Raw genomic sequence first — 12500 nt, 5'->3', positions numbered from 1 at the left:
TTTCCAGAGTTCAACAATGACTCACTGTGACCTTTTGTGGTCTAACTTGCAGTTTACCAACACCAAACTTTTATATACTGCAAGTATTAGTGTCCATGAAACACCAAGCAGAAAAATTTTGATAAACTTCAACTTCGGATTTAGACAGGGATTCCTGCACTACGAGTTAACCAGTAGCAGCAACCACCAAAAGTTGCTTGAACTGCTCCTTCAAAACTCTCTGTTTAAGCTTGTTAAGGAGATTACAAGATCAGTATCCCACAACGTCTTGAATTTGATCATCACCACAAACACGAGTCTTATCGGCAATTGTCAATATTAGTGGTAACTTAAAAGCAGCTCTCAACTTACCTCGAAAGTTTTACTGGTTTGATAAATCTGATTTACAATGATTGAAAGATATTACTTCAAGATTTACAACTGAGATTCTTCAATCAAATTGAAATACAAATCCAGTTGATTCAAACTGGATTGTCATTTTTAATATGACGTGTAAAATATTTTTTTTATAATGGATCATTGAAGCCCCAAGTGGGCTGACGGTCATCTCTTGATGTTGTAGTTCAAACCTCTGCTGAATCCAAAATCTGGGAAATGTCAAGGATGTCAGACTAGAGTCAATTTGGTGGAACTCTCCCCCTCTCCCCCCAGGGAGCCCCATGATCCGAAATCTAAAAATCGAAGCCCAATTGATTGCGCAGACTGCCGTCTTGTATTCATGTGTCAAATTTCAAAACAATCAGCCAGGTGATAATGGAGGAGTAGTAAAAATAGCAAAAAGTTAACGGACGGTCGTACAGACAGACATCTGGACATCATGACCCATATGGTAAGTTAACCTCTTTGAGAATCGAGATGAGATGATCTAAAATACCTTCTTCAGTTTTTAATACTCTTTGAGATAGTTAGTGGTTTTACTCGCTCCTCTTTCTTTTAACTTGCGACTTCTTTACTTGCACTATCAGTCAATGATGTCATCCTAGTATCATCCCAGGAAAGCTTCCATTGAGTTACTACTTCGGGTATTACTTTGACAAAATAGACAAGATCAGCTGGCTTTCTATCTTTGTCCTTGAGCCTTACCCAGGGTAAGCAGGAGGGCGTAAGTCATGAGGTCCATCACTTGCAATCATGACATCCTCATACGACGGCAATCCCCTCATGGATCCAGGTGCATCTGAAGTGTCCTCTGGTTGGGCAGCCCGAGACTGGGGATCCTGCCTTCTCATTGGTACGTGTTCTTCTCTGTTCAATCAAAGGGAAGAAACGGTAGTGCACTCGGTAAACCCTTACCTCCTTTATCTCTTTTTTAATGGCTTTTCCTTGTTCCCTTTGTGAGATGCAGCAATACACAAAATGGTGGATTGTCATACATTCTGCACAGGGCTATGTCTCCCGTATCTGAAACCAACCAAACAAACAAAACTGTGCAAAGAAGTTCAGTACTTTGGTGGACGTTTCAAAAAATATATAATTTTGAATCAGAAGAGGTTCTGAACTGGACAAAGCACATTGAAAAGGGGAGAACTGGGTTCATACAAGGTTTATAAAATCGGGAAGATCTGCGAAAACGAGACTTGGCATGTCTGCGATATAATCTGTACTTATAAATATCAGTGTGTCAGTGTGTCAGTTAGTGAGTGAGTGTGTGTGTGTGTGTGTGTGTGTGTGTGTGTGTGTGTGTGTGTGTGTGTGTGTGTGTGTGTGTGTGTCCTCCATAACTCTAAAACCATGAAACCTATCAGCCTGAAACTTTTCTTGCATATGAAGGGAACTCCAAGGAAGTGCAAGAGTGAAAATTGGGTGTTTGGGTTCATTAAAACACCCTTTTTGAAGATAATTAACGGCCTTATTCAATTATATCCTTTATTAGACGATCCTCGGCCAGCTCACTCTCCTTCGATAAGGTTTTAATTAACCATTTTGTTTAACCTGCTCAACAATGCCTTGAGTTGGAACAGGCTGCAATGTTTTATGAACAATAAAGTTTTTTTTTCTTTCACTTTCCTCACTCATGTCATCGAATACCTCATATTCATATCTTCAAATCGCTGGACACATTGCAATGCATATAAACGCCCGGACACACCAGCGTTCGTGGCATTATTTCATTTTAAAATCACTTAAACGAAGCCGAATTACAAAATTTAAGCTCCAGAATTAAATATAGTAGCAGTTCAGACTGGTTAAAAAAAGAAGTGTTCATTTGTCCAATTCAGACATATTTGACATTTCGGACGTCTCCGGGAGGTGTTTAATAATATGACAGATCGGCAATTGCCAATCGCTTGTCAAGCTAGCCGTTTCAAGTTTACTGTTTCATTGGAGTGCTTCCTTGAGTGCTTAGAGCTTGGCTTTTCAAACCCGGGGGCGCGACCCCAAGTGGGGTCGCCGAGCAAATTTTGTGGGGTCGCGGGTGTCTGCTTGCAGCGAAAAAGAAAAATTCAATTTTCAATCGGTGTTCGCTTTTACGGAATGTAATATAAACGGTTCGTTAAAAGTATGGGAACCGGCGCAAAATGACGCTTGGAATGGGATCCAGCCGATGCGCGGGCTCGCTGAAGGGCGGTTCATTTTGGCGGGAAATTAGTGGATTGATCCACGGCCTCTCTGACTCAGACTCTGACTCAATCATTAACGTCTATTCACGTCTCCACGTACGACTCGAGACCTTATTTGTGATGGCAGCACCGGCCACCAGCAAATCTCGAGAACGTTCATACCAGGATAAATTTCTGGACCTTGGATTTTACTACGTGGTGGATAAATGTGGGGCACAGAGGCCTCAGTGTGTGATTTGTTTCGAAGTGCTTTCTACGGAATCTATGAAACAAAATAAGTTGCAGAGGCATTTGACTACAAAACATGCACCTTATCAGGGTAAGGAGAGAGAGAGAGCGTTCTTTGAGAGGAAACTTCTTGCACTCAAGAATACGCGTCTTGACAGAGAGGGTACATGCCATTAGACCAATTCTCGGGCATTAGAGGACTCGTATCGAGTGTCGCTCCATGTTGCCAAGACTAAAAAGCCTCACTCCATTGCGGAAGAACTCGTGCTGCCATGTGCAAAGGACATGGTATCTCTGATGGTTGGGGAGAAAGCGGCGAAGAAACTGGCAGTTATACCCCTCTCTGACAACACCATCCAACGCAGAATTGAAGAAATGAGTCTGGACGTAACGGCTCAGGTCGTACAGAAGATCAAGGAATCGCCGTGGCACGCCATACAGTTGGACGAGTCCACTGATATCGCATCGTACGCGCAACTCATCGTCTGGGTCCGCTTCATCAAGGCTGATAACTTTGTCGATGAATCTCTGCTCATCAAACCATTGGAGGCCACCACCAAAGGGGAGGACATTTTTGGGAAAGTAGAGCAGTTTTATCGTGACCATGATCTGGACTTCGGAAAGTTGCTCGGTTCTACAACAGACGGCGCGCCGGCAATGTTAGGAGTGCGTTCTGGATTCAAGGCTAAATTGCTTGGGGTGGCTCCTCAGACCTCCATGGTACACTGCATGATTCACCGAGAAGCGCTCGCCTCTCGTACTTTGCCAGAAACCTTGCAGAGCGTGCTCTCAGAAGTCGTAAAAATGGTGAATCACATCAAATCGAGCGCCCTCATCACGAGGTTATTCAGGCTATTCTGCCAGGAGATGGACGCCGACCATAAGAATTTACTATTCTCCACTCAAGTCAGATGGTTATCTCGAGGAAACCTTCTTCTGCATGTTTACGAGCTCAAAGATGAACTGAATGAGTTCCTATGCACACAAGAGAAAACGACATGGGTATCGTTGCTTGAGTTGGACTCTTGGCTGTCAGAACTGTGCTATCTCGTTGACATCTTTGAACGTCTCAATGTCCTCAACCGCTCCCTCCAAGGCAAAGACGCCAACCTCATGATTTTTCACGACAAGATGAGCGGATTTCTGGCGACTCTAAAATTACTGGCAGAAAAAGCAGCTGTTAAGCGCTTCAGCCTTTTCCCCCGTCTGGTGGAGCATCGAACGACCTGCCAGTACGATAATACTGAGCTCGACAGTCTTTCTGGGGAGATAGCACGTCACCTTCGGTCGCTCATTGAACAGTTCGAGCACTATTTCCTTGAGCTGGATGTGCAGTCCTTTTCTGTGGTTCGGGACCCTTTCACGGCTCCACTGGACTCAATTGCTGATGAAGATGATACAGCACAGGAAGAGCTTGTACAGCTCCAGCAGGATTCAGGAGCGCAGGCTCTTGCGCGGAGGAATTCGTTGTCGACATTCTGGTGCAAAATGCTGCCGTCGTACCCAACCCTGTCACGGCGTACCATTAAGGTTCTCATGCCATATCCTTCATCATACTTTTGTGAGCAGTCGTTCTCCACTATGGTGGTGATTAAAACAAAGAACAGAAATCGCCGAGAAATGGAGCATGATATGATCCTGGCATTGTCATCTACTCCACGAATAGAGAAGTTGGTTTCTGAAAAACAGGATCATCCTTCTCACTGATATACCTAAATGTCATTCGGACTAAACTTCTGAAACATTCAACTGTACCATTTGGATACTGTCGGCTATTCTCCGTTTACTCGTCTATGAAAACATGACGATGGTGAATAAAGTAAACAGTAAATGTTCTTGTGTCATATGAAATCTTATCTTGTATATGATGAAGGCCCTGTCACACCTTGACGATTTAGCCAACGTATGCAAAATTGGGCTAAAACGCCGCCACACGTCGAATATGTTATGGGTAAGTTTGTATACGTTAAGAGCACGCTGAAAAACACTGCCATACGTCGTAGTACGCTGGCTTTCATCGTTGTACTTTGCAGTTGTCCTCAAATTTTAGCATGCTTGAAATTTTACGACGTATGCCGGCGTATGACTCACACGTTCCGCTACGCTGGCCATAAGTTGTAGGCACGTTATGCGATCGTTGACACACATCGACAAATGTTACTTGTAAGTTACTCATAAGTCGAAACACATCGAGGTAATGATTAGCGTACCCGAAACTAATTTATAACCTATGAGTAAGGTGTTGTAGGCACGTTACACGATCGTTGACACACGTCGAGGCACGTTATGCGATCGTTGACACACGTCGAGGCACGTTACTTGTAAGTTACTCATAAGTCGAAACAGGTCGAGGTAATGCTTACATACCCAAAGCTTATTTCTTACCAATGAGTAACGTGCTTTGAACCTATGTGTAACGTACCTCCAACGCACATTGACATATGCAGACGTATTTGATTGACGTCTTCCGGACGACCACAGAACTTACTGAACGTGTTTCTAATTTACAACTACCGTATAATGGCGTATTGGCACAGTTAAAAAACAATAAAAAAAAAACAATGTCACCCCAGGGTGACCCGTATCTTGCCAAAAGGTGACCACGTGTGACTTCTTTAAGGTCACACTGAGGTGAACAGAGCTGCTATCCACCAGGAGCGACTCCTTGAGGAATATCTGCCTACGAGAGATTCCGATGAGAATCGTTCTACAGAGTAACCATGAAAAATATGCGTTTGCCTCATAACGTCACCAAATGACGTCATAATGTCTCAAGCTTGACATATCTCGAAAGCACTCTTCGAGGTGTTCATTTTGAGGTACTACACGATATGGTTCCTAAAACTTGAAAATTTGACCTTGGGGTCAAATATGTTTGACCTGAGGCGCTAGCCATGAAGGTCAAGGCCAATCGCCACCAAAAATTAATCAGCTGAGCGCCAGACCATGAACTATATTCCCATGAAGTTTGAAGACGATCCGATCAAAATTACTCAAAAAATAAGGGTTTCGTCAACTCGCCTGATTTGCGACAAAGTGACCTTGACCTTTGACCTTGACCTTCAAAATTTTGTGCGCTGAAAGGGACCTCTATAAGCCTCTGATATGTGAAGTTACAAAAATTTCCAATGATAACTGTGCTCTGCAGAGTGATTTATACGTGATTATAGAACAAAAAAAAAAAAAACATGAAGGTCAAGGCCAATCGCCACCAAAAATTAATCAGCTGAGCGCCAGACCATGAACTATATTCCCATGAAGTTTGAAGACGATCCGATCAAAATTACTCAAAAAATAATGGTTTCGTCAACTCCCCTGATTTGCGACAAAGTGACCTTGACCTTTGACCTTGACCTTCAAAATTTTGTGCACTGAAAGGGACCTCTATAGGCCTCTGATATGCGAAGTTACAAAAATTTCCAATGATAACTGTGCTCTGCAGAATTTTTTTTACGTAATTACAGACAAACAAACAAACAAAAAAAACATACAAGCTGACTAACATATCTTGCAAAAACTTCGTTTTGGCAAGATAAAAAACCAATTACTTCCGATATTTCGTCACGTGCTGTTACGTCACGTCCGGTTGCCTCTTTTTTTTTTTGTATACCTTGGTCGAGGCTCGTATGAGAGCTAACACACAACTCACAGCAAGGAGGCATGAGACAAGAGGGGCGGGAGTGGAAGGGACAAAACAGTGGGGAACAGACACATTCGGTGAACTGTGGAAGGGAGAGGGATGGGGATGGGACGGGGAACATGGCGAAGAGAAGATGGACATTTCAGGGACTTTCAGGAAGGAAAGCAGGAGAAATGAAGGAAGTGGGCTTGGGTGGATTATCGGGGGTAGAAAAGATCGAGGATTTGGATGGGGGAAGATAAGAGGTGGTGGTGAACAGCTGTTTTGAAAGCCTGGAGGGAAGAATGGGAAAGAATAGAATGAGGAAGTTTATTCCAAAGGCGGGAAAAAAGAGGAATGAAAGAGTGAAGATGAGCAGTGATTCGTGATTTTCGTAGTTTTACCAGAAGGGGGTTGTTGGCGGACCTTGAGCGCCCTGTGGAAATGTGGTGGGGACAAATCGCAGAGAGAGCAGGGGGGGGGCAAGGCTGGAGAGGAGTCAGTAGAAGACAGAAAGACCACCGAACAACCTGCGGTGATTGAGTGAGAGGCCCAAAGACTCAGCTTCATTGCGGGAGATGCCGATGATCTTAAATGCCCTGGTTTCGACAGCGTGAAGCCGAGAAAGGTGGGAGGCAGGAGCACCAGCCCAGAGGGGAGAGCAGTACTCCATCAGGCTACGGACAAAAGCTTTGTAAGTGGTCAGGAGCTCAAGAGGGCCGAGGAAGGACTTAGCACGATGGAGGATTCCCAGTCGGCGACTGGCTTTTGAGGCGAGGTTGGAAATGTGACTTTCCCAGGAAAGGTCATGGCAGATAGTGAGACCTAGAAGCTTGAAAGAAAAGACTTCTTCCAGAGGATTGTTGAGAAAGTGGATGGGGGGTTTTGTAAACGGTCCTTTCGAAGAGACATAGTGAGAGTGTGAGATTTGTCTGGATTGAAAGACATGTTCCACGTGTTGGACCAGTTTGTGATTTTATCCAGATCTGCAGTGAGCGAAGAAGCTGCTGCTTGCCGGTCTGAGGGATGACAGATGGTACGGCAGAGGGTGGAGTCGTCGGCAAAGAGAAATAGAGGATTTTCCAGAGAGTCCGAGAGATCATTGATGAAAAGCAGAAAAAGAACAGGGCCCAGAACGCTACCTTGAGGAACTCCAGCCTGCACAGGAAGAGGGGATGAAAGAACTCCATTTAGGGCCACACGTTGACTGCGACAGGAGAGGAAGTCTGCGAGCCATGAGTGGAGATGACCTTGAATACCATGGAAAGAGAGTTTGGTGAGTAGGGCAGGGTGCCAGACTGTGTCAAAAGCACGTGATATGTCCAGGGATACGGCTCGGATTTCCTGTCTGGCATTGAGGACCTCCATCCATTGATGGGAGAGCAGAAGCAGCATATCCAGGGTAGAGTGACCTGGTCTGAAACCAAATTGATGATTGGAAATCAAGCCATTGGAGAAGAGGAAGGATTTCATATCTGAAGCGATGATGGATTCCATCACCTTGCTGATGATTGGGAGAAGGCTGATTGGTCTGTAGTTATAGGGATCTGTTTTTGGACCTTTTTTATGCAGGGCAGTGATGTTAGCAGATTTCCAAGCAGATGGCAGATGACCTTGGGCAAATGAGAGGGTGAATAGAACAGAGAGAGGGTGAGCAAGAGCAGAAGAGCAGGCTTTGAGGACACGTGGGCTGATGCCGTCTGGACCGGTTGCAGAATCTGACTCGAGGTTTGAAAGCAAGCTCTCCACCTTGTCAGGAGAAAAGGATACAGAGTCCAGGGACAGTTGGGTGCGACTGGGTAAAGTGGGTAGAGATAGTGATGGGTTTAGGACACAAGATTTAGCTGCAAACACCGAGTTTAGACATTCAGCTTTATCACGTGTGGAATCAGCAGTGCGGCTATTTGAGGTAAGGGAGGGGATGGAGGGGGAACATACACCAGAAACAGATTTGATTAAACGCCACCAGGATTTTGAGGAGGGAGAGAGGTTTGAGAGTTCAGACTTGAGATGAGAAAGATGTTGTTTTCTGGCTCTCCTGAGGGTAGATACACATTTGTTCCGAGCTTTGTGGAAAGAACTGAGATTGCCCTCAGTTGGGTTTGCTTTCCATGAGGCAAAGGCAAGTTGTTTCAGGACAACTGCCTCGCCACAAGCTTCAGTAAACCAAGGGCGGGAGGAAGGGTAAGACAACTGAACACGAGAGGGGATAAATCTGTGCATGAGGGAGAGCAAGTTTCTTTGAAAGAATTCCCAGGATGAGTTGATGTTTGAGAAAGTAGTGATAAGAGACCAGTCTATAAGTTTGATGGCTGCTCGGAGACCCTGCCAGTCGGCTTGAGTGAAATGCCAGACTCGACGGCGGTGAGGTGGTTCTCTGATAACAGCCAGAGAGATGTCCACTTTGACAAGGACGTGGTCAGAAGAACCAATTGGAGCGGAGGAAGAGCAGCAGATATTGTCAGGGAAATTTGTCAAAATCAGATCCAGAAGAGATGGAGTACCATTGGTTGAGATCCGGGTCGGGAAGTTGACCGATTGAGTCAGTCCCAATGAGTCGCAGAAAGCTTTTGCTGAGGTGCCATGGCAGGTGAGAGAGGTACCCACACCTAGCCAACTGGCGTGATGACAATTGAAGTCACCACATAAGAGGAAGAGAGAGTTTGGATGAGAAGATAGAAGATGGTCCATGTTTTCGGATAGTAAGGTGTAAATGGAGTCATCACTGTTCGGTGGACGGTATAGTACACATATAAACATGAGGTGGGAGTGGAGGGGAAGCCGAAGCCAGAGGTATTCCTGGGGGTGTGGGGGAGTGAGAGCAGTGCATGGAGAGTGAGGAATAGAGTCTTTGATGAAGAGAGCAACACCTCCACCAGGACGAGGCTCAGGTCTGTCATACCGTAAGAGGGAGTAGCCAGGGAGAGATACTTGGGAGTCAGACACGTCTTGGGAGAGGAAAGTTTCTGTTAGGCAGATAATGTCTCGTTTGTCAGTGGTAACCTGTATGGAAAGATCTGAAAGGTTTGAGCGAAGGCCCCGGATATTTGAGGTCCACACTTTTAATGAAGAGGAAGGGGAGGAGGCTTTGGGTGCAGGAGGTGGAGGGGGAGGGGGAGGGTAGGACAAGGGACGAGGGGGGCAGGTAAGGAGGGTTGCTGAAGGAGTGTGGGGTATTGCAGAATAGCGAGGGGAGGCAGCCGAATGAGGAGGAGAAAAGGCTCTGTGGTGCTGGGGGAGAGGGGGGACAAGAGACAAGGAAGAAGGCAGTTGAGGATTTGAGGAGGTGGAGTGAAGAGATGGAGGTGAGAGGGCAGTGGAGGGAGGCAGGTTGGTGGATGAGAGGGGGGCAACTTTGAGAAGGAAGAGTGAGGGGGATGAAAGGTGGGAGAAAGGTGAGGGGGAATTTTTGAGAGAGGTGAGAGGGAGGCTTGGAGGGAGAAGAGTGGGATGGTTGCTTTGAGAGTGAGAGTGAGGGGTGAGGGGGTGAGTTGGCACTGAAGTTGGAAAAAAGAATGGTTGATGGAAAGCGAGCATCCATGGCAAACTGTGGTTTTTAAAAGTTTTAGGTCAGAGATGCGATTTAACACAATTCTTGATGGATGCAATGAAGGCGAATTCAGAGCATGGAGAGAAGAAGCGCTGTAATAGTTGGATTTTTTAGGCAAGGAATGAAGGAGAGGTCGAAATGAGAGCAGTCTGTTAAAATAGCAGAAGAGTAGTGCATTGTGAAACAGTAAAGAGTACCACATGTGTGAGAGAGGAAGATGAAGCATTATAAGATCGTTTTTGTAGTTAAAAATAATGTATGAGAGAGTTCAACAGATTAGATCATGGAAGTGTAAAAAAAAAAAATCGAGGAAGAAGACGAGGAGGAAGTTAAGAGGAAGAAGAAGAAGCAGAATCGGGAGAAGGTGAGCGTGTTGTTGTTGTTGTTGGGTATATATATATTTTTTTGTTGTTGTTAATATTAATGTATGAGAGAGTTCAACAGATTAGGTCATGGAAGTGTAAAAAAAAAAAAATCGAGGAAGAAGACGAGGAGGAAGTTAAGAGGAAGAAGAAGAAGCAGAATCGGGAGAAGGTGAGCGTGTTGTTGTTGTTGTAGGGTATTTTTATTTTTATTTTTATTTTTATTTTTATTTTTATTTTTATTTTAATTTTTTTTTTGAGATAAGAAAGAGATTAGCTAGGAGAATGGGGGATGTTTGGAAAGTGGGGAGGATCAAAATTGAAGGTAATGGGGAGGATAGAAATTGAAGGTAATGGGGAGAAAAAACAAACAAACAAAAAAAAAAAACGATCGAACACCGAGTGAAACCGGTAGGCCTCAAGCCTAGGCCTAGGCCTCAAGCACAGGTTTGCACAGGTCTTCAGTTTGCTCATGTCTTATTCTTAGTTCCTCCTCTGTGAATATTTTCTGTTTGAGGATATTGTCATGTCGACGTCGAAACTTAAAAGCAAATGTCCGAATATATTTTAAAATTTGTGATAGACGAAAAAAATAGATAAAAAAACAACAACTTCAGATATTTCGTCACGTGCCTTCACTTAGCCAAGGAGAAAAAAAGAAAATGTGCCTTGACGGAGAAAATAAGTTTCGGGTAGGCTAAACATTACCTCGACGTGTTTCGACTTATGAGTAACTTACAAGGAACTTGTGTCGACGTGTGTCAACAATCGCATGTCGTGCCTACAACTTATTCCCAGCGACGCAGAACGTGTGAGCCATACGGGGAGTACGTCGTAAAATTTTCAGTATGCTTGAAATTTCACGATGTACTAAACGTACCACGGAATATGACAGCGTACTTCATCGTTTTTCAGCGTGCTCTTAACGTATACACGACTTACCGATACCGTATTCAATGTGTGCCAGCGTTTTAGACACATTTTTCATAGGTCGGCATACGCTGGCTAAATCATCAAGGTGTGACTGCGTGGTTGATACTTTCAATTTTCAGGCGGTTATGATTTAAATCGGCGTGCGGCAGGTTTTTAACAGACTACGCCACGAGTTCGTCGGCGATACGTGCAGCGCGCTATGCCGAAGTTAAACTATCGTTGGGCATAGGTTGTGAATGCCGACAACAGGCAAAGCATTCGTTGGCACAAGTTATCTATAAGACAACGAAACGTTCTGTGCCCATTTCTAATATGTTATGCATACGACCAACACGTGATGAATACGACCAAAACTTCAAAAAAAAACATCAAAATTTCAGCGTATGTCAACGTTTTACATACATTTTTATACGTTGCCATTGCTGGCTAAATCGTCAAAGTGTGACAGCGCCTTGAATTGGGTTTTGAATCTTTTGGGTCGCGCGATGTAGAGAGGTTCTGAAATTGGGTTGCCACTAAAAAAAGTTTGAAAACCACTGGCTTAGAAAATCACCACTTGGTGAGCACTCTACAATATTAGCACTGTCACTGAATGCTGTATGTCGATCGACTTGAAGAAAGTTTGAGGCCACTCGCCCGCATTTGGCCCCACATTCTTCTGCGGCGCATCAGGTGTTGGTTGGCTCGCTGAAAATGTGCAATTTAATTTTTCACCAAATTTCCCCTTTTTGTACAATCTTTCATGATGTGACCCATCACTTCGGCATCGATAAATACAAATTTAAATTAAATGTTTCGTTTGTAAAAGCTTCTTCAATGGTTTTGTTGGATTGATTGGTTAAAACACTTGGCACGCACTCTTCAAGCTTCGATACCGCAGTTCGATACCACATTTCTGAAGGCAAAATAAATTAGATGATTACAATGAGTAAAAAAGGTTTCAGTTATTACAAAGCAATGAATGGTCACATCACGGCAGGATAACCGAGAGGTACGCACACTCACTCTGAGCTGTCTCGCCTGGATTTGAATCCTGACCCAGCTATAAAATGTCATCACAGTGATTCACAGGCAGGGTGATTCATCAATGTTTGTGCCGTCTCTCGGATGGACGTTAAACTGGGCATCACATCTGCTGGAATCCTCCCTCTCTTCTCTCCCACTTCCTTCTCTCACCCCACCCATTTCTCCCCTCCCCTCTCTCTACCTCTCGGCCCTCTTTCTCCCATATCCCCCTCTCTCCCCTC

At 44.6% G+C, this 12500-nt stretch overlaps 2 protein-coding genes across 2 annotated transcripts in view; both read right to left on the bottom strand.

Moving 5' to 3' along the window:
* LOC147010194 (epidermal growth factor receptor kinase substrate 8-like protein 2) overlaps positions 1-12500 on the bottom strand; it is a 133355-nt gene that overhangs the window by 55991 nt on the left and 64864 nt on the right. The gene's annotated exons all lie outside the window — the stretch shown is intronic.
* Positions 1-12500, bottom strand: part of LOC147010196 (transmembrane gamma-carboxyglutamic acid protein 2-like) — a 44698-nt gene that overhangs the window by 894 nt on the left and 31304 nt on the right. Inside the window, exon 6 of the mRNA XM_085863359.1 lies at positions 1084-1245. Coding sequence (XP_085719485.1) covers positions 1084-1245 — 162 coding nt within the window. The remainder of the gene's footprint in view (positions 1-1083; positions 1246-12500) is intronic.

Source organism: Eptatretus burgeri, chromosome 17 (assembly GCF_056783735.1).
Source record: "Eptatretus burgeri isolate ZD-2024b chromosome 17, Ebu_testis_v1, whole genome shotgun sequence".
Lineage (NCBI taxonomy): Eukaryota > Metazoa > Chordata > Myxini > Myxiniformes > Myxinidae > Eptatretus > Eptatretus burgeri.
Note: the sequence above shows the minus strand (reverse complement) of the source record. Positions and strands in the feature narration are given on the sequence as shown.